The sequence below is a fragment of the Camelus bactrianus genome, chromosome 19 (genome assembly GCF_048773025.1).
Source record: "Camelus bactrianus isolate YW-2024 breed Bactrian camel chromosome 19, ASM4877302v1, whole genome shotgun sequence".
In the NCBI taxonomy this organism is placed as follows: Eukaryota; Metazoa; Chordata; class Mammalia; order Artiodactyla; family Camelidae; genus Camelus; species Camelus bactrianus.
In genome coordinates, this window is record NC_133557.1 from 12820892 (window position 1) to 12842418 (window position 21527).

At 52.0% G+C, this 21527-nt stretch overlaps 2 protein-coding genes across 5 annotated transcripts; both read right to left on the reverse strand.

Moving 5' to 3' along the window:
* Positions 1–474: 474 nt before the first annotated feature.
* EIF6 (eukaryotic translation initiation factor 6) lies at positions 475–6539 on the reverse strand. 4 transcript variants are annotated; one of them, XM_010960814.3, is made up of 7 exons: positions 6318–6470; positions 5996–6114; positions 5777–5862; positions 4051–4226; positions 3333–3509; positions 2951–3132; positions 475–757 (listed from the first exon to the last, which is right to left on the reverse strand). In XM_010960814.3, the coding sequence occupies exons 2-7, from the start codon at positions 6100–6102 to the stop codon at positions 748–750; spliced, it is 738 nt and encodes a 245-aa protein (XP_010959116.2). In that variant the 5' UTR covers positions 6103–6114; positions 6318–6470; the 3' UTR covers positions 475–747. The 4 variants fall into 4 exon arrangements, with proteins under 4 accessions (XP_010959116.2, XP_045376972.2, XP_074203297.1 ...); XM_045521016.2 differs by having other exon boundaries at positions 6298–6370; XM_074347196.1 differs by lacking the exon at positions 4051–4226 and having other exon boundaries at positions 6298–6539.
* Positions 6540–7327: 788 nt separating this feature from the next.
* On the reverse strand, positions 7328–19892 carry FAM83C (family with sequence similarity 83 member C). Its single transcript, XM_010960813.3, has 4 exons — positions 13298–19892; positions 10960–11127; positions 10617–10741; positions 7328–10088 (listed from the first exon to the last, which is right to left on the reverse strand). Exons 1-4 carry the CDS (start codon positions 13808–13810, stop codon positions 8657–8659), a joined length of 2238 nt encoding a protein of 745 aa, XP_010959115.2. The 5' UTR covers positions 13811–19892; the 3' UTR covers positions 7328–8656.
* Positions 19893–21527: the final 1635 nt, after the last annotated feature.

The window sequence follows — 21527 nt, forward strand, 5'->3', positions numbered from 1 at the left end:
CGAAAATGCTTGGAGTGGCCCCAGGCACCACCGCCTCTCCAGCCTGGCTCTGCGCCCAACCAAGCCCTAAGGGAATGAAAGGGCCTGCCCAGATTAGTCTGAGGCAGTTCAGGGCACCTAAAAGTCAGGCCAGCAACTTCCAACCACCCTGGGTCAAAGAGGACAGGACTGCCCTACAGCCAGGTGGCCCAGAGTCCTTACAGGACTCAAACTGGCCCAGGGAAGAGCTGAAACAGATTCTCATCTTTTGGAATCCAAAAGGATGAGGCTGAAGTTGTGTGGAAAATGGAAGAACCACAGCAGACAGTGCTTCTTCCTCTTGCCCTGGGATGAAACCACCCATCTCATAATGGGCGGAGTGGGGTGGGAGATTGCAGAACTAAGTGTGTGTGCATCCTACACCACCTTCCCTCTGGAACAATGGTGGGGGGCTGGGTGCAGGCCAAGGTCCCCAGACAACACATTGAGAATGGCCAGAGGAAGCTGCCCTTTAATGGGGTGGTACAGAACAGAAGAGTGATCAGCCAGAAGCCACAGGGCCAGCCAGCCAGCATGATGTGACAGATTTTTACAGTAACTAGTAGTAACTATAGATTCAGGAGATGGGCACAGGTGAAGAAGGGCTGGGCACCAGCCACTGAGTCCCAGTGAGCTCTCTGCCACCGCCCTGCCAACATCCGGGACAGACTGGGTGGGACTCGGAGAGGGTCCAGAGCCAGGAGCCCACAGAACAGCATTGAAGGTGACTCAGGTGAGGCTAGAGAGAAGAAAGAGCACTGTCAGTAGGTGCTTCACAAAGCACATCTCACCCTCCATTCTCAAGGTGCTTGCCTCCACCCTTACCCCAGGACCTCTGTTCCAGCTCATCTCTGAAGAGCCACACTTACAGCCCCTTCCAGATTCCACTGCTCCCCTGAGTCACAATCCAGTCTAGAACTCTCAATGCTTAAAAACTAAAAGTAACTCCTTCTCCACTCAGGTGGGTCAACTCAGTAATTTATTCTATCCATTACTGATTATAAATCAAAGCGTGAGAGGTCAAGTCCAATAGACATCAGACAAGGAAACAAGAGGGCTCAGAAAGGGGAAGGACATGCACAGGCCACAAACCCCCCAGTGGCAAGGCTGGGGCCACAACATTCTTCCTGGAGGTGATAATTATGTGCATGACTATAAAACCAAAGTACATATTTCTAATTGCCTACCTGACACCTTCCTTGTGAGGTCTCACAGGTACCTCAAATTCATCAGTTCAAAACCAAACGAGGCTAATGAGTTTTTTCTCTTCTCTTCCAATACCCATTTCTTTATCTATCTCACTGCAATGCTGACCAGTGCTGCTGACTGTAGGCAATTCTGCCCGGCAGTTTCTGAAGTTTCACCATTAAATGTAACATCTGCTGTAGTTTCTTTACTAGATACCAGTTATCAGGTTACAGAAATTTCTTCCTGTTCTTAGGTTGCAAAGAAGTTTTTTGTTTTGTTCTTTAATTAGTTGTGGAAGTGCTGCTTTCTTTATGAGAGTTTATGTTCCAGAAAGAAAGGGAGGATATACTGTATTCATCACCACATCACTACTGTATGGCACACAGTAGGTGCTCCAAAAGAAGTTGTTAAACAAATGACAAAACCACCAGTACCACTTTCCTGTGCAGACCCTTTCAACTGCTCTCCAGTGCCAACCACAGAGTTTGTCAGTGTGATCTTCAAACTGCCCCCATCAGAATCACCCAGAGAAGGTTCTTAAAATACCCAAACATGGTTGCCTGAGGGAATCTGAGAGGTAATGCCAGGAGTCTATGTTAACAAGTATCGAAACATAGACCAGAGGTCAAAACACAAGCCTATGGTCAAAGTTCTTGACATGGGCAGAGTCCTCAACACTCTAGGCATAGAACCTTTTCCTTTTACACCTTCCACACTTCCCCATCTTTGGGTCTGTCTGAAGTGCTTCCTCACTCTATCTTTGTATATCCAATTAAGTACTCATTCCCTGAAGCCCAGACCAAATGATGTGTCCTTCACAAAACCTTCCTGGATTCTACAAAGTGTCTTATGGGAGCTTCCAAAGCCATGTAAGGCACCTTGTATTTCTTCTTTGGAGGTAGCTAAGTTATGTGTGGCCACTACATCTTCTCTCCCCTGCAATACTGAGTCCCTCGAAAGCAGGACGTAGCACTAAGTTGCTTGACTAACCCACATGGTGCCTTGTCCACAGGACTGAATGAGTATCAGGTGATTGAATGAATGAAGGAAAGTGAAGGGAAATTTTGTCCCAGTCTGTAACTGGGTACCTGCTCTACTTTAGGGTTTCTATCCTCATAGACTCCTGTGCTAGCTGGGTATGGCATGCCTGGAGAAGTACCCTAAATGGAGGATGAGAGAGGAGGGATTAAATATCTTCTTTCAAGGGAAGAAGAGATTCTAGAAAGTAATTCCCCAGAATCTCCAGGGTTAGGGCCCAAAAATCTGCTCTTTCTTTAACCTACAAAAATCCAGGTGATTGTGATTTTCATGCAATCCCCACCACCCGACCCCCCAAGTCCCTTACGCACCTGGGGTCTCCTCAGTTCCTAAGAGCAGCCTTCTCTTCTTCCCTCAATAAACAGCTCTTTTCTGTCTCTGGCTACTACTGGCTAGGGACACTGACACACATGTGGATATAAACTACAAAACAATGTGGTCAGTGATAAAATAAGATGGACCAGAGGGAAGCTTTGCCAGAGAAGGGGTACACTGAGCTAAGGTCTTCAAAGCTGAGGATGGGCAGATACTCGGGCAATGCTTGTTGGCTGTGTCCTATGACTGCTTGGCAGTGTGCGGATGTGGCCTCACATGCGAGGAGAACCTACTGGTATGAATACAGAACCTACTAGTATGAATACAGTGTGGCTCCCATTCTAGGTGGCATCTCCCACCCATCCCCTCAAAATAAGAGAGGCCCAGATACCTGTCGATGAGGGAATCCCGCATGCTGGTAGCAATGGTGCTAGGCTGGGCTTCATTCAGCTTGAAGACGCTCTCCACCACTGACAGCTCTGTGCTGGTTGTGTCCAGGCCACAGAAGGCACACCAGTCGTTCACCACCATCCCGGCGGCAATCACCTCACTGCCTCTGTTCACAGTGCCCGCCTGCCAAGGGATAGCTCAGTGTGAATCATGGTCCCAACAGTCAAAGTCTCTCCACTTCCTGATAAGGACTCTCCCCAAACCCTGCTCCCTGACCCACAGACCCAATTCCAAACTGGGATAGTCATAACCCATATTCCCCAACACCAGGCCAAGGGATCTACCCCAGCAGGAGACAGAAGTCAGAAAACAGGAATGCTTACCACAAGGGGGACTTGAAGGAGAGAAGACAGCTCATCCTGGTCTTCAATTGAAGTCTTGGGATGTACCAGCCCTCCCTGATTGCTAAAGACACAGTAGCTTCCTACTAACACCTGGTCAGCCACTGTCTGTCTGAAGACTTCCACCTTGAGCACATCAGCCAGGATTTCTTCTGTTTCCTGTCAGTCAAAGGCACTGTGCTCAATGCCTAGAACAAGCAGATCAACTAACCCAGGGCCTCCACACCCACACCCACCCAGGGTGTGACTCCCTAAGTTCCTCATTCCAGCTCTGTAGCTGCACATGGAAGTTTCACACAGAAAAAGTGGGGATACATCTTGGAGCAGAGTCTAGGCTATGGAGCCCCTAATATCCACACATGCCCCGCAGAGCCAGAGGCTGGTCTCCACATCACCCTCCTTCCGCTAACCCACACTCAAGAGTTCAGCTGTCAATCTTCTCTCTTGGCCTCGGCTGCAGGACTGGAGGGGTCAACCTCCCCGATTCTGAAGGATTAATACCCTCCTCAGCTTCTTTCTGACACTGACCACATCATGGAAGGCCTCTAATATCACTATTCCATTGAATACCTAAACTGCAAGAGCCCAGGTATAAAGAAAAGCCACAAGAGATATCCTTAATTCCTGCTTAATAGGTAAGAACAGTGGCTAACCACTGACTAGGCTAATATCCTGGGACTCTTGGGCCAAGCTGCCTCACCCTGTCCAGGTCTGGGTGGACCAAGGCCACATAGTCGTTGCAGGTGGTGACATTGCCCAGGGCTGAGAGCCGTTCCTCCACCCGCCGGATCTGCACTGAGTCTGGTAAGCAGTTGCGAATGTGTTGCAGCTCCTGGTCAGTGGTGTTGTTGGGCACCAGGAGACCATGCCGGTTCCCTGGAGAGACCCAAATTGGGGGTGGGGGTGGGGCAAGGATGGACCATGAATACACAAGACACCTATTGAGCACTGGAGGCTGAGGTTACAACTCAACCCAATTAGCTTCCCCAGGAAAGCTTTAGACTCAGACTCCAGTCCTCCAACCCACTGATTCATACAACCCCCGGGGAGGGACCAGGAATCCCACTGGACAGGCAAGAGATGGCCTAGGAATCTGTCCCAACACACCCTGTCCAATTCGCCATCATCAACCAGGGCAGGCCAGCACTAACAGGAAGGGTTCTTGGGCATTAGTTGTATATTTTGCTACTTAAAAATTGAGGTAATACTCTACACCTACCAGAATGGCTAATAAATTTTTAAAAACAAAGCCAATACCAAGTGTTGGCAAAGATATACAGCAAGCAATAGGACTGTAAATTGGTCAAACACTTCAGGTAATCAGGTATCATCTACTACTGTGAATATTCACATACCCTGTGACACTCCTCTCTTAGGTATTATATATCCAATAGAATTACACACATTTTTCCACTAAAAAAAAAAAAACAGCAGCACTACTCAGACCAAAATGAAAACTACCCAAGTGCCCACTGTCAACAGAATGAATGAATACACTGTGAATGAATATACTTACACAAAACACAATACACAGCAACATGAATGAACTACAATTATATTATGACAACAATGACTTAACCTCTGCCTATCTCTGCAAGGACACAACTCTGAACTCCTGAACTATAAATTTCTCCCATCAAAAAACAAAACACAAAAAACCAGCAGTCAGGATAAGTTATCCCTTGCTATCTAAGAACTAACTTTAAGTCCAAAGGTCATGGTTAGGGATAAGAGTATTCTGCCTAAATAAGAAAATACTCAAGAGTCCAGGCTTATTTTAAAAAACAAAGGAACAAAGTCTTATATGGCCCCAATTAGCAGAACTAGAAATAAGGGGTGGCAATAAAGGCAGACAGATCCCACTCAAAGAAAGGACCAATGACCAGAGTCCACAATGCTGAGAGGTAAAGGGGTACTCAGTGGCGTGGTAAAGGGAATTTAAGATTTAAATGGATCATTGAACAATGTGCTTCAGAATCTTAGTTTGTCGATTTCTAGAGGCAGAAATGGATGCTCAGAAGAGGATACAACTTGCCCAGAGTCAGTGCCAGGGGAGAAATGACTTTCCAATCTCATCAAACTAGGTACGGTCCTGGGTGAATCACTTGGGTTGAGCATCACCTTCCTCATGAGTCAAACTGGCCAATAATTCCTACCTCTCTGGATATTCGTGAAGAAGGAATGAAACAAGTGTAAACTGAAAGCCCTTACTGTTATTTGTGATTGCTATGATCCAGAAGCTTTCACCAGAAGTTGTCCCTGATCTATTGACACTTGACTGGGTCCAGCCCAGGCCTGAGAGATTCTGTAATCTCCGGAGATAATGGATGAAAGCCTGTAAATCCCTGGGTCACTCGGAGTCCTGAGTACAATTAAAGGTTCTGGGAAGCTCCACTCCCTCCCTCGGCGTCTTCGGGCTGGCTTACCCACACACATGCGCCCGATGATGCGGCAGCCAGCGATGGACGCGTGCACCACGGGGATGGTATCAGCGAGCTCGCCCTCGAACACACTGTAGGGAGACGGACTCGGTGGTCACGGGGCCGAAAGGCCAGAGCCCTCACTCTGCCGGAGCCCCCGACTCCCAATACCTCTTCCCGCCACCTACCCACACACTGCCCGCCAGAATGGGGCTCCCTTTCCACCTGTAAAAGTTCTCTGATCCTCCGATGGCCACCAGGCAGTAGGTGTTGGTAAGTTTGGCAAAGCAGCCGATCTCACAGTTGTTCTCGAAAGACGCGCGGACCGCCATGAAGCCTGGGGACTGCGGGGCAGGGAGTTCAGGGCCGGCGGATCCTCTCCCAGCCCCTCCGCGCGTCAGGCCCCACCACGACCCCGCCCCTCTCGGCCCTCAGACCTCGGGTCCCGCCCACTACGCCCCTCCAGGCTCTTTGGCCCCGAATCTTCAGGCCCCCACTCCTGACGACCCGGGACGCCCCGAGCTGACCCTTCCGGTGTCCCGCTCACCAGGTGAACCTCCACACGCGGCAACAGTCCTTCTCGGCCCTGGTTAGAGTTCCGTTTCCGCCTCCTCCCTGGGAGACTTCCGAGAGAGCCGGGAGCACGCCGCCACGCATGCGGCCACTCTAGCGCCAGCCTCTGGGCGGACTCTATGGTTGCAAGTGGCCGTGTCGCGACCCGTCCTGGCTCCGCCTTCAGCAAGCTCGCATTCATTCCTTGATTCATTCATTCATCTTTGTAGGGGGTTACAATCAACCGAGACCGAGATGTGAGGCATACAAATGGAGGAGCCAAAAAAAAAAAAAAAAAAAAAGAATGGAGGAGCCAACGATGTCTGGCACAAGATGGGTTGATGATGGAGATATTTACTGAAGTAAAGCCTGAGGAGGAAGAGCAGGTGTGGGGGAGATGACGAGTAGAGTGAGGTGCGGGACAGACGTCCGGCTGGATCTGGAGCCCAGGGGGGACAGAAGGGCTGAGATTTGGGGCGAAGTTTGGGGTGGATGAGGTCACCCATGGAGAAGGTGTCCATTAGGGAGAAGTAAGATCACGACAGAGGGTGAAGAAGAAGGCGCCACCAGAGAAGTAGAGGAAACCAGGCTGAAGAAGGTATTGGAGAGGGGAGGATGGATGGAGCAGTGTCAGGGAAGGTCCAGAGTGGGCAAAGGTGTGGGGGCTGACGCGCTTCCACTATGTGCCCCTTGCATGTGCTTGATCACACCCACCAGCCACTTTCTGCACCCCCGGGATAGATGGTGGCAGCCAAGGAACCTGCTCCGATGGACAGGATAAATTTGGCCCTCATTTTGTAGAATTTACAAAAGTCCCAGGGTCACTCAGAATGTCACGGCAAGGGCAGAGGGAGGCTTGGGGCCCCTTTCCCATCCCGCAGCCCTCCTGTGGCCATCTGTGCTCTTCCAGGAAGCCCTCTATAATTGACCTAAATGGTGCCCTTCCCCTGTCCTCAACCGTGCAGTTTCATACTCTGCCTTCCCCAGGATACACCAGGCTGCTGCTGGGTCATAGCATGTCTGCCTTTATTGATTTGTATCATGTATACAGTCACGGGCAAGTGGCAAGCTCAGGAAAAGGACTCACATCTGACAGAGCCTATGCTTCTAGGGTCACTAAGCAAAATGACAGTCTGGGTGTCCATGTCCTTTCCATCCTCCCCAGTTCATCTCAGACCCACTCCCTCAATCCTCTCCCTGGCCCCTCTTCACCTGGTTCCCTCTACCAGGAATTCCTCTAACCCTCTCCTCTAGCTATCCAAATCCTTCCCACCCTTCATGGCTTAGCTCAAATGTTGCCTCTTCTAAAACACTTTTCTCACCACTCCATCATCACCTCCACTCTCTGCCCTTCATTCTCTACCACTTTCTGCCACTGTTAGCCTTTAATTAGATACAGCTCTGTCTTGCTCACCAATGGCTTATGCATTTAATCTTTTGTCTCCCAGGGACAAGAGTCTGATTCATTTGTCAGCCTTATTGCATGCCCAGCACATGACTGGGTACACAGATTAGATACAAGAAGATACTGGTTGGTGCATGCATACTCGTCTGTGTGTGTGTGTGCATGCGTGTGTGCACATGCACACGTTTATAGTCTGTGGATCCTGAGGGGTCTACAGTGTGCACTGAACAAAGCCATTAATTTAGCCAAATGACATTTATTGTGTACCTATAGCTAGAATCCTGTGGTTTGGTTTATGACATGGACATATGTGTATTATTGTGTGTATGTGTGGGGGGGTGCAGTTTGTGCATGTGAGTGAACCCTGTCAGTGTGCTATGTATATTGTGCAGGAATTTGGGGCATCTCTATGATATGTGGATTTTGTGTGCATGGGGACATGTGAACTGTTGATACTGTGTGTCCTGTCTGTGCAAAAACACAGTGGTCAGAAATTAAGAATCAGAGACACAGGTTAGAGCCCCTGCCACTTACTTGGACCTGATTCCAAGCAAGTCATCAAACTCGCTGGGTCTCAGCTTCCATATGTATAGAATAGGGAAGATACTACCTATGATCCTAGAACTGTAACCTACTAGAGATCTATTTGTAGGATGTTGTGAGGATGAAGGATGAGAGGTAACCAGTGTGAAGTGCTCGGCACAGTGACAAATGGCAGGCGCCCAGTAACTGTGGTTCCATTTCCCAGTGTGTGTGCATGTGCACGTGTGTGAGCAAGAATCCTGAGCCCAGGGGATATCTAACCTGGGCTTCTAGACACCCTCTCCCCTCCATACAGCCAGCCCAAGCTCCCACCCCAGAGTCTGGCACCTGAGTAAATCTAGAGTCTTAATGGATGGAGAAGGGACATGCCCTTTCTGGGAGCAGGACTAGGACTCAAAGCGGCTTCGGAGCATCTTGAACTTGGACTTGTTGTACTTAGTGATGAGGTCCAGTTTGCTGTGGCCCAAGGTCAGCCGTTTCTCATCCCCAGACAGGCCATTGCTACTGCCATTGCAATGGCCACCTGTGGGGCCCCCTGGGAGGCCAGGCTCAGGTCCCTGCCTGGTGCCTGGCAATTCATGATACTTGGTGATGAGATCCAGCTTGCTGTGTCCCAGAGTCAGCCGTTTCTCATCTGCAGAGTCCACTCCAGCCTTTCGAGCAGGGCTCGGTCTGGGGAGATCATTGGGCCCTGGCCCCTCACCCCGGAATGGGCCAAACTTTGTGATGAGGTCCAGCTGGCTATGACCCAGCGTCTGCCGTCTCTCATCTGGATCCTGCTTGCCAGCCCTGGCTGAGGAGTTGGCTTCAGGGGGCACTCTAGAGCCCCCAGCCTTGGGGGACTGCATCAGGAGGTCCAGTTGGCCATGACTGTGGTTTTGGGACAACCTCTTGTCCTCTGGGGTCCGATTGCCAGGTCTGGGGCAGTCTGAATCAGGGGCACCTTGGGCCTCGGACAGGAGATCCAGCTGGTTGTATCTCTGGTTTGGGTCCAACTTCCTGTCCTCTAGGGCCTGCTCACCAGGCCAAAGAGAGCCTGAGTTGGGGGTAACCCCAGAATCAGGGCCCCCAACTTCCCGTGCTCTGGTGAAGGGGACAAGAAGATCCAGCTGGCCATGGCTCTGACTCAGAGACACCTTATTCTCCTCCACTGCCTCCAGGGCTGTCCCAGGTACCCAGCGGCCTCGTGGGGGGCTAGGTCCCTGACTTCCCAGGACCCCATTCTCTGGGAGCCAGGACAGAGCTGGGACACCCCGGGAAAAGGGAAAGAGGGGGCGAGGGCGAGCAAGCAGAGGTGACCCTCCTGCCAGGGTCGTGGGGCTGGCGCTATTGTAGTTGAGGGCAGGGGAGGACTGGGACCATGGGGATGCTCCCAGCTTGCCCAAATTGGCCCTATAGGGCCCTAGCAGGGGGCCATGGTTAGGGTCTGACAGCTGGCGTTGCAGGGAGGGCTGGCCATTGGCCCCACAGCGGGCAGGGCCCGGGAATGAGGACCCCACACCCGTGTCACTGGAGCCACCGCCTCCTGGTAGAGCAAGGTAGGAGGAGTGGCCCATGAGAGGTGAGCGCTTGATGCTACTGAGGCTGGTGCTGGAGGGTGATGAGGATGTGGTGCTGGGGATGCCGGGCCCGAAGGCCGGGGCCACTGCGGGAGGGCATGGTACTCTAGGAGGTAGGGTATCTTCTCCTCCGCAGAAGCCCTCCACGGGCTGTGACTCGGCATAAAGACAGCGGAACTCCCGGTCAAAGTCTTCCACAATGCGGCCCCTCAGCTGCAGCACCATGCTAGTGTGGGCCTGGCTGCAAAGCCAGGTGAAGCTAGGGGCAGAAGGTCAGGGTCAAGAGGTAAAGTACAGGACCGTGAGGCCAGGCAGGAGTCACAACAAGGGGAGCAAACCAAGACAACACCACCACCACCACCACAAGGGCCCAAGTGAGGGGCAGAATGCTGTCTCCAGAGTCTGTATTTGTGCTAGCTCAGCTTAGCGGACTTGGGCACATGGTTTCCCATCTCCCTTCAACTTTCCCATCTGTAAAATGGACCAGGGGCCAGGTTACCTGAAGTCCCTCCAGTTCTGAGGTGCAGGAGTTATTTTCTATGCCAAGGACATTAAAGTAATCCTCCCACAGAGTGAGCTCCTCCCACAGAGTGAGCTCCTCCCCCCAGGCCCAGCCCGGGACTGACTTGCTCCCCATAGTCGCCCCTGAGCACATGGTGGCTGCTCAGTCCATGTCGGAAGGGGTGGATGGAGGAAGGGAAATTCAAAGCTGCCAGATCCCAGGCACCCTCACCAGCCAGTGGCCCAGCTCCAGGCCCCTCCTCCCCACCCGCTTCCACTTGCTCACCTGTAGCTGCCCGCCACCACCTGCTCACAGTCAATGATGACAAACTTCTCCAGGGCCTGCCCGGTGAAGCGGCGGCCTGCCTTGCTGCAGTACGTGTCCCCACATGTGCTCCGCACACGCATGTTCTGGGCCACGGAGGGAAGGAGATTGAAGGGGTGACCTTGAGAGAATGAGGCTCAAACCATGTTTAAATTCCATGGGGTCTCTGACCCAAAATAGCTAGGAGAGCCAGGCCCCAACTCCCACTGACACCCCTCAGTGTTCACTGACCAACCAACCAACTCTTCTGCCCTCCCTGACTCCCCTCCCAACACCCTGGTTCCTGCCCTTGTCCCTCACTGACCAGCAGGTGTCCCCCATTGAGGTCCATCTTGTAGCACATCTCCAGGAAGTGCCTCAGGTGCTCCTGAGCCAGGAGCAGGTACACAGGGACACCACGCCGGCTTGAGGCCTCCATGAGGTCACACAGAAGCTCCATGTCCGTGAATATGTCCATCACCACGGCCACCACCTGGGGGAGGCAGGGGCAAGTCAGCCCTGCCCCAGGGCTCTGCCCAGCCCAAGGGTGGGGGCTGGATCCCAGGAAAAGAGCACTAGACTAAAAAGTAGGAGGCCGGAACCTGCAGAACATCTGACCTGGGAGGGCTTATAATGATGACCCAGGCCAGGGATTCTTAACTTAGAAACAGGTTTCACTGCCTTGAAGTGCAGAGACTGTTTGAAAGTTTTTGTGTGCATTTTTCTGAGGACAGTTTGTTTGCCTGTCATCAGGTTCTCAAAGATGTTTGTGGATAGGCTGCACTAGCCTAAAGCTCTGCTCTGCACCTGGGGAAACTGAGGCCCAGAAGCAGACCCCGATTTCTGGTCTAGCCCCTCATGTTCCCCCCACTAGCTCTAGCTGTAGCTCTGACCACGGATTGTCTGTCTGAGGCTCCCTTCTCAAGGATCAGAGCTGCAAGCCAGTTCCTGGGGTCTTCAGTACCCTTTGCCAGACCAACCTGTTTCCCTGTGAAGCTGCAGAGGTCTGGTGTGACATTTTACACCCACAGACTCCCTCACTTCCACCCATGCCGACTGGGACCAAGTTTTCTGCTCAGTTGAGGGGCTGGGGCTGGCAGTAGCTCCTGTGAGAACCTCCTCTCCCAGTCCAGACTGAGAGGCAGGAAGCACAGAGCAAAGCACTCAGCTCTGGAGCCAGACAGAACTGGGTTCAGATCTGCACTCTGCTACTTCCTAGTGATATGGCCTTGGGCGAGTTGCCTCACCTCCGGGATCCTCAACTTCCTCATCTTTAAATGGAGAAAATGATAGACACTGCTCACAGTTATGGGGAATTAGATGCAAAAATACTCAACACACAACAGAAGCTCACTAAATGTTCCTTTCGTGCTGCCTCCCTAACAAATGAGGATGTTGGGCTGCAGAAGAAGGAATCACTTCCCAAGGTGACTCAGAGTCAGTCACAGCCCAGAGCAGAAGCCTGTCTCCTGGCCCGGAGGTGGAGGGTCTAGATGGGGGATCTAAGCCAAGGCAATGGGGGATGCCCTAGTCTACAACACAGGCCTGGCCAGGGGTGAGGGAAACAAGGACAAGCAAAAAAGATCAAAGGGGCAGGGGTGATGACAGCAGCCACCTTGATAATAACCCCATTCCCGGTGCCAATCAGGTCTAGCCCTCCCCTGCCCAGGGCGTAGGCAGGCTTGCCAGGGAGGCTCTGGAGGTGCTGGTGGGATCCCAGCATTCTGGCTTCTAATTTCTGCAGCAGGTACCCTCCAGGCTGCTCCCCTAGCAAGGGGACTGAGTCAAACCCACCTCAAACCCTGCCTAGGGTCATCTGGTCCATTCCCCTGCCTCCTGAATCAGAGGTCAGCGCTCCAGGAGTGAAGCAGTGCTGCTCTGTAGCTGGAACCTTCCCAGGCACCCACACCCCTACCTGCTCTCCCGCTTCCCTTTCTCCTGAGCCCCTGCTCCCTGTCCCTGAGCCAGCAGCCTCTACTCCTCTTTACTTAGGGGGCAAGAGCTAAAAGCCCAGCCCTCAAAACCATGCCGAGGCCCTGGCACCGGTACCATTTCCCCTGCTTCAGGCTGGAGATATAGTGCATGAGGGGCGAGGTGCAGTTGGGGCCATGCATCAGGAGGCAGGGCTGTGCCTGGGACCCAGGGCCTAGGTCTAGACTCCTTTCCGTCTCCCTGAGCCCTGGGTTCTAATTCACCAACTGACTGGACCTCCCTGGGCAAGTCCCAGCCCCTCTCTGGCCTCAATTTCCTCCTCTGTAAGTCAGGGGGTGGCTCAGATGTTCACCAAGGTTGGGGTTCTCAGTTTTGGGGTCACAAACCTTTTTGAGAATCTGATGAAGGTCATGGACCTTCTCCCAAGAAAGATAGAGAGGATCTCGCTCTGCAATGAACACCACTTTGCATGCGTTTTCAGGGTGTTTGTGGAGTCCCCAAGGCCCATCCCCTGTTGTATGCTTACGCATAATGTCCGTGAGTGCCAAGGGCTTACCAAGGTAAATAAAACACACACCTACCCTCCAGGAGCTTGTAATCTGATGGGGGCAGAGATTCTAGTCCCAATGCTGCTCCTAAACTGCTATGTGGCCTTAGGCTGGTCCCTGTCCCTCCCTGGGCCTCAGTTTCCACATCAGTGAAATGAATGTCTGAAGAGATGAGGCCCTTACCGTGCGGGCCTGGCTGAAGAGAAAACGCAGAAGGTCCTTGATGTTCTTGGCCTTGTCGCGCTGGAAATGGACCACAGCCTGGGTGGGGCTGAAGCCCGTGGCCTGTGGAACCTCTGGCCAGCCCAAGTCCAGGTCCGGGGGTTCTATGTCGGAGACCATGGGGAAGTAAGTGCCTGAGGTGACTTCTGAGAGCAGGCTGAGGCGGTCAGGCCCCGAGGCCTCCAGTCCCTGGGCCTCGCTGAGCTCAGGGCCCCCACGTACATGGCTGGTCATGTAGTCCACATCCAGAGCACTCAGGAAGGGCAGCTCGCGCTCCTCGGAGATGACCCGCAGGTAGGCAGCCTCACCTCGTTCCAGGAGGGCGTCGGCCGCCAGCCGGGCTGCCTCACTGTGCTGTAGCACCAGTGGTGGGCTCTCCCGCCACCATGGCCGCTTCAGCTCCTCCACCCGGCCCCGCAGGGGCCCCGCCATGCCCTGAGCCCCCAGGCCCCCAGGCCCTAGGCCTCTGAACATGCCTGCACACCTGGCTACCCTCACCCTCCAGCAGGCTCCATGGCCTGCACCATGCTCTGGCTGCAGCAGGAAGAAGATACCAGCAGGACAGCCTCCTGCCTGCCTGCCCTGTGTGTGGCAGGGCCCCCAGCCTGTTGTCACCCTGTCAGAGCCATGCTCCGCCCCATTGCCCCTGGCCTCTGGAACCTGTTGGGTCAGCCTCACCTGTCTGCCCGCCGTTGGGACTCGCCCGCCCAGGGAAACGGCAGGCCCTTAGCACAACCTCCTCACCCCACCCCCAGCAGCTCCACCCCAGCATCACCTGCCCCATTTCCACCAGACTCCTAGCAAGTTTCCTCCAAACCCTGACATTCCAGAGTCCCAGTGAAAAATGCTGTCCCACCCTTGAAAAATGCTGTTCCAGATGGCTGTGTTTCCAACACCCTCAATTCCGGGAAGCTCTTGACCTGGTGGGGCCAGACCACAGCCTTCCTCCCCTCCTCAGGGACTGAGTATTAAACAGTTAGTGAGAAAGTTTTGAGAGATTGGGGTGGGGGGCACTGTAAGGTCAGAAGGCAAACAGGGCAGGCCAGTTTATGTTCTCTGTCCCCAGCAAGGGTGTTAGTCCCAAAGTCCTCAGGAGCATGGGTGAGGCTTTGTGCTGGAGAAGGTGGTGGTGGTCAGCAGATGGCAGCTAGTTAGGGAGGCAGGCCAGGCGAGAAGTGGTCATAACGGTGTGCGGTGCCAGCCCACGGTACCACCTGTCTATAGGGGGCCGAGGACCAATGAGGGTGTTCAGGAGAGCAGGAGACCTAACGCCACATCTCACGACCCTGCTTATTACTCCTTGCACTTGCTTTATCTGGTCTGCGATCACGTCCAAACCAGACACAGGTTCCTCTAAGTCCACAGAGCTTCACACGGGGCCCAACACATGCATGGCACAGAGTGGGTGGCAGAGGGATTTAGGGGCTCCCTGAGTCAAGATGGGCCCTGGGATTAAAGATATACGGGCCTGGGGCTTGGTTTTTGAGGAGCCTAGAAGTGAGGGAGCCAGGAGGGGCAGAGGACAGCCATAGGCCAAGAGCTGAGATGCTGAGCCATTCCATCCCATCCTAGGGGTAGCGGCAGAAATCAGAGCACCAGGTGCTCTGAGGAGGCCCTCCCCTTGGGGGTGGGGAGGCTGTGTGAGGGGCAGGGGAGTGAGTAAGCAGAGCTGGACTGTGGACGGGCGATGAGCTGTGCAGGTGGCCCAGGTGGTAGGGCCTTCATTAGGGCTTTATCTCTGGATTTGTTCAGGGGGAGAACAGAGACCTTATCTGGGTCAGAAAAGCACTCCTGGGAGGGGAGGCAGGCATGTCTCTGTGTTGCTGCGTTCCCTCAGTGTGTATAGTGTCCACCTGATGGTACATATTTTTGGCTCTTTTTAAAAATTATTTTTAATTAACATAAAGTTTACCACATTAATCATTTTAAGTATGCAGTTCAATGACATTAAGTACATGCATACTGCTGTATGACCACCACCACCATTCATCTCCAGAACGTTTGCATCTTCCCCAACTGAAATTCTGTACCTGTTAAATGCTAAGTCCCATTCTCTCCACTGCCCCAGCCCCTGACAGCCACCACTCTACTTTCTGACTCTGAATTTGACTACTAGGTGTCTCACGTAAGTGGAATCATACAGTCTTTGTCTTTTTGTGACTGGCATACTTCACTTAGCATATAATGTCCTCAAGGTTCCCTCATGTTGGAGCATGTGTCAGAATTTTCTTCCTTTTTAAGGCTGAATAATATTCCATTGTGTGTCTATACCACATTGTTTATCTACTCACTAAGGGATACTTGGATTATTTCTACCTTTTGGCTATTGTGAATAATGCTGCTTTAACATAAGTGTACAAATTTGGCTCTGTTGTTTTTTTTTTTATATTTCCCTCCATGCCCATGTTTGTATAAGATTCCATTTTTTAAGTGAAAAAAAAACCCACTGGATATTGGCAGTTTCACATGGCTCAACTCAACACATACAGGCATACCTCAGAGATATTATGGGTTTGGTCCTACATCACCACAATAAAGGAAATATCTCAATAAAGCAAATCACACTAATTTTTTGGTTTCTCAGTGCCTATAGAAAGTTATGTTTACACTAAACTGTACTCTGCTAAGTGTGCAATAGCATTATGTCTAAAAAAATGTGCATACCTTAATTAAAAATACTTTAGTGCTAAAAAATGCTATCATCTGAGAATGCAGAGTTGCCACAAACCTTCAACTGGTTAAAAAAAAAAAAAAGCAGTATCTGTGAAGCACAATAAAGCAAAGGGCAATAAAACGAGGTCTGCCTGTACACTGTACCTATGTATAACTGACCTGTGCCGGTATGCACATTTCACACCGTCTGTGTGATGTTTGTATCTGCTGGACTGTCTTTAAGTATCTAGCTGCAGGTCAGCATATATTTACCTTCATGGGCATCTGTGTGTATTTTCTCTTGTATGTGTCTGGGTGCGTATCTATTCGTGTGCATGAGTGTCTGGGCAGCAGGGATGGTCTTTAACTCTGGACTGTGTACTAGGTGTCTGTTCAAGGAAGCTCAACTGAGAGGGGCAGGGACAGGAAGACTGAGTTGACAAGGGCCCCAAGGGGTCCCTGATATCCTGATCATAAAGTGTGTAAATCAAATTTAATCCCCCAGGGCTGCAGGACTGGCCACCCCTCCCCATCGGCTGAGTGAGTGAAGGGCAAGGAGAGGCTAGACAGGTGTATCCTAGCCTGGGGCTGGGCCTAGAGGTGGGCACCCAAGCCATACAGATACCTAAGCCCAGACCCTGGCTGCAGTGTTTAGGGCACAGGCCCCTTAATAACTGTTATTAAGAGGAGGAAAAAATACTTTCCTGTCCAGGAGATGTGTCAGGCGCCTGCCTGGCATTATTCTGCCGTCCTGGGGGCCATTTAGCCTTGTCTGTTGTCTCTTACAAGCCGAGTGGCGCCAGGGCAGGTGTGTGGGGTGGGGGTGGTGGGAGCAGAGGCTGAGCTGCAGCCCTTCAGTTGCAGGCCACACACCTTTAACGTGGCACCTCTGGGTCAGGGGAGACAAGACTCCTGGGTGGAGCTGCCAGAGCTAGTAGGGGAGCAGGGGTCCCATGTCCCTTGAATCCAGGCAAAGCGACCTAAGAGCCAGACACAGGGACAAGTAGTGAGGATTCCCAGAGGCTGGCTCGAGCTGGGTATTCAAAGATGAGAAAGATTTCATGATGTGCAGAGGGGCAAGTTGGGCGTTCCAGACTGAAGGACTAGAGGGGCCAGGGCGTGCCTGTGAAAGGAACTGGGAGTGGTGGTGGGGGAAGAGGGCTGCCGGAAGGGCCATCTGAAGCCACACTCTGAAGAGGGCCTTGCTAAGGCACAGAGGTTGGCAAGTACCTAGAGCACTATTTTAGGATAACTTAGGAAGCAGCCCCCCAGGGGGAGAGTTGCCCAAAGCACCAGCCTCCTAGAAACAAACCTGATGGGTGTGGTTTGCTGTTCTTAAGCACCCCACAGGCCTTCAGGAGGCCCGGCTCCGGCACATAATGGGTGAGTTGAACAATCACAAGTCACAGGGGCTTCATCTGTAAAATGGGACCAAGACCACCTCCTTCACCACGTGTTGAGAGGACTGAGTGGGCTACTTGCGTCAGGTGCCGACTGGAAGGAGGAGGAGGAGCTCAGTACCTGCTGAGTTTACAGCTTTGCAGGCCTCGAAGGGGCAGGGGCTTGGGGAAGGCCTGAAGCAAACGAAGCAGCTCCAGAGGAGCTCTCCTGGTCGGTCCCCTGCCCCTTCCAGAACAAAGGAAAGCCCTGAAGGTGAGCATCGCCCTGCGCTGAGATTCGGTCTCTTATCCCAGCTCACAGGAGGCAAGGTCCTCTCTCCACTCTGAATACAGAGATGAGCATTCAGCAAGTGTGATCACAAGGAGTAAGGATTTTGGCATTCTCTTTCAGAAAGGTGACTGTGTCTGGGTCTAGACTGACGATGGGGTCTCACCCTTTTCCCCCCATCCTTTCCTCCACCCCACTAACCATCTGTCCACCATGTCCCGTCCCACAGTGGGAGACTTTTCCCTGCTCCCACGTTTCCATAAGGGGAGGGAATTCCCACTCCACTCTCCTGGAGGGTAAGTGAGAGAGGACCACTCCCTCTTGTCTCTTCATGGGCTCCATCCTTCCCAGGGGAGGGGGATGGCTTGTCTGGTTGGTGGCTGAGGGAAGGAGCTGGGCTCAGATGTTTCCAGGTTTCTCTATCTCTTTTGGTTCTGCTGTAGGCAAAAGTAGCATGTTCTCCATTGATCTACGTGGTAAAATTACAGAGGAAATTCTGCCCCTGCAAGGGAGAGAGGTCTTCCCTTTTTTAGAGGGGAATGGGTGCATGTTTAGTTCTGGGAGGATGTTAATAAGTTCATTTGGCCAGAGAGCCTAGAAAAAAAAGCTACATTTTCCAATCAGCTTTATCAGAAATACTGGTAAAGCCACCATTTTGATTCCACATCTCTGTCTCTTGTGTCTTATTTCTCAATTCATTCTGAACTTGGGAGGGGAAGAAAGATATATTGCCTATTGCTCCCTTAAGCCCCCAACATTATTGATCCAGGCCTCTTCCTACCCGGCCCAGCCCCTCCCCTACCCTCTACCTTTGTCCATCCAATCCACCCAACATGCATTTAATGCCTACTTTAGGCCAGCACTGTGGTCCCAAAGATGAGTAAGACTTAGTCTCTGCCCTGGAGGAACTCACAATTTAGTGGGGAAGGTAGACTCATAAATAATTATAAGCTACAGATTAAGCTGAGGTATAAACCAGCTGCTTAGGGTCTAGAGCTCATGACCTATTCTGGAATCTTAGAGGAACCATGTCCACCCTCCACTTCCAATTAGAGTACAGCTCTACAGCAGGCTTTCTCAGATGGAGACTGGGAAGTGAAGCAGTTGTTTCTGGCTGTAGGGAGAGAGAAAAAGAGGGAAGAGGCAAGCCAGCACAGGTCCGTGGTTCTGGTTCCCGACTGAAAGGCCTCAGCCTCTCATCTGTAAAGCAAGAAGGCTGGCCTGGGGATCTCCAAGTCCCTTCTGGGGCTCACATTGTGTTCTTTCACTTTTTGACATTACAGGTCAGTGCTTGAAGATTCCCTTCCTGGAAATCCCCCAGCCAGGATCTTCAGGACCTTTTCTTCCCTCAACAGAGGGAATGGAGGCCCTTGACCTGGGCAGGGTCTGGGCCCCAGGCTCAGCAGTTCAGGGCTCAAGGTAAGGCCCCTGGACGCCACAGAAAACTTGTGATGGGTGGTCAGCACCAGGGCAGGGGTGAGTGGGTAGAGGATCAGGGCCAGGGTCCTGAGGTCTGGCCTACCCCTCTGTAAGGCCAAACTCGTGAAGCGGGTGGGCAAGGCACAGTGGGCTGTGGTAGAAGGCTGGAAGTGGGCAGAACCAGAGCAACAAATAGAGGACTGCTCCCAAGTTCAAACACTTTGGAGCTGTCATGTTCTTGGCCCACACACCTGCCAGCTCCCCTTCCTTCCCCCAGCACCTCAATGGCTGATAAACTCTAGGTTCCCTGGGCAGTGAGACCAGTGGGCATGCTCCCTTCCCTCTCCACCCTCATCATCTGTCCTCCAGTCTCTGGTATCAGGAAAGGGTTCCCTCCTCCCCTCCAAAGCCAGGCCCCTGTTCTCAAGACCAGGCTTCCACTTCCAGAGACATCTAACAATTCCTCACATTTGTGGGAAGTTTCCTATTCCATTTACTGCTTTCCATTTAATCAGACTCCTCCCCACCCCATGCACATCATCAGTCTTTTCCTGTGCTGAAAACGTCTGCTCTCCTACCTCCTGCCTGATTTTTCCGTTTCTTCTCATCTAGGCACCTCCAAGATACCACAGCTGCTGCCATACCCTGCTCAAGTCTTCTCCCTGGAATAAAGCCCTTAAGCTTTACCCACTTACACCCTGGCCCCCAGCATGTGGCCTTAAGAGCCTCCTCCTCCAGGAAGCTCTCCTCTCCCCTGGTGATCTACTCCAGATTCCACCTCCTATGCTGGTTGCTGCTCTTCCTACCCCCGCCCCCCACCCAACCCCTGGTGAATGCTTTCCCCCACACCCACCCCAGTCCCTGGTCTACACTCCACATTTCATCTCTTGGACCTCATTCAGTTTCATGATTTCAAGTGTCCCTTCTATACCCAAGACAAGGCCAAGTCCTTGGCCCCACAGTCCTAATCATACCGAGGTCCAGTCCTGCCCTATGCCCTTGCCCTCCCTGGGCCATCTTCCACCAGACTGGCTCCCCATACAGATACAACCCAGGTGCACCAAAGGGGTGGGGCTTGGCGACATAAGACTGTTCAGCTCTGCTATGTAAGTGGTTTCTTGCTCCAGAAAGTGGTTTCTTCTCAGTGGACCTGTCTCCCTAGTGCATGATGGGGGCAATAATCCCTGCCTCATCTCATAGGATAACATAATTAACACTGGGAAAAAAAAAAAACACAATGCAAAGAGGACCCTTCTTTTCAAGGTCCCCACTTCTGTCAGACATCGCCATCTCCCAGCTCCCAGGAGAGCTCTGGACGGCTCTTGCTTCAGGCTCCACATTCACTGAGGCATCAAGTCCTGATGATTTTCTTCCCTGCAATGTCTCTGGGGTTTGAACTTCCTCTGAATTCCTACAATCAGCCCCAGGCCCTCAAGCCTTGATGACTAGAATCCCTTCCTGATGGTGCCCATTTGCCCTGCATACCGCTGGGTATCTTCATTCCCATCAGGTCACAGTCCTTACTAAGAATGCACCCTGGCCCCCACCAAATGCAGCGTTACCCAGGCTATGCCTAGTCGTGGGCCCACCTGGATCTTGGCAACCTTTTTTTCCCTTAGCAACCAACTCGGCTCGTCCACCTGAGTCTGAAGTTTCCTGCTCCATGCCGCAGATCCTCACTTCTGGTTTTGCCTTCTACCTACCTAAACCTTGCCCATCCTTTATGTCCCAACTTCCTTCAAGCTTTTCTGAACCTTGAACCTAAACCCTTGTTTGGACTTTTCCTGTTAGTGTGTGTAGGTGCCCACGGAAGCCCACCTGGCTGGAATACTGCTTTAGGCTTCCTTCTCCTTTGTAACGTAGCACAACCGACCCTTCCCCCATCTAGTACTCCTTTTCTAAGACTACAAGCATTGGACTTGGGTGTCAGAACCACCTGTATCTGCATGCAGGGTAAACTTGGGCCTCAGTCTCCCTCACCAGTAACATGAGCTTAGAGATAATACTTACCTCATATAATTGTCACTGAGGATTAAATGAGATACTAAGTGAAAATGCCAAGCAGGGTCTTGCACAGAACAGAAACACAAAAAATAGTGGCTGAGCTGTGGCCTAGGCTTTAATCTCAACTTGATGTAAGGAAGCAATATGTATGATTTTTTAAAATTTTAGGCAAAACTGAAATCTTAAGGGTACCATTCACTGTACTGTTCAGTGTTTCTCATTTTAAAACCCTGTATGTATATTCTTCTCTAAAGAGTAAGAAACAATTTGCTTCTTCTGATGATAAGTATAATACTACTCAGGTGACAAGGGGAACTACATAACCTTAAGCCTTTCCCATTTCTGCCTTTGGCTTCCTGAGAGCTCACGGCAAGGTTTTATACTCAATTGCAGATTTTCTCACTGACCTGCAGGAGGCAGTGTGGGGTGGGGACAGAGCAAGGGCCCT

Excerpts from the sequence above, each read along its gene's own strand:
- EIF6 (XM_074347196.1), bottom strand. The coding sequence starts at position 6,536 with ATGAATCAAGGAATGAATGCGAGCTTGCTGAAGGCGGAGCCAGGACGG. Across the intron at positions 6,115-6,297 it reads GTGAGCGGGACACCGGAAGG|TCCCCAGGCTTCATGGCGGT; the intron begins GTCAGCTCGGGG and ends CCTGCCCCGCAG. Across the intron at positions 5,863-5,995 it reads GGATCAGAGAACTTTTACAG|TGTGTTCGAGGGCGAGCTCG; the intron begins GTGGAAAGGGAG and ends GTCTCCCTACAG.
- FAM83C (XM_010960813.3), bottom strand. The coding sequence starts at position 13,810 with ATGTTCAGAGGCCTAGGGCCTGGGGGCCTGGGGGCTCAGGGCATGGCG. Across the intron at positions 11,128-13,297 it reads TCTTCAGCCAGGCCCGCACG|GTGGTGGCCGTGGTGATGGA; the intron begins GTAAGGGCCTCA and ends TGCCTCCCCCAG. Across the intron at positions 10,742-10,959 it reads TCAATGGGGGACACCTGCTG|AACATGCGTGTGCGGAGCAC; the intron begins GTCAGTGAGGGA and ends TCCGTGGCCCAG.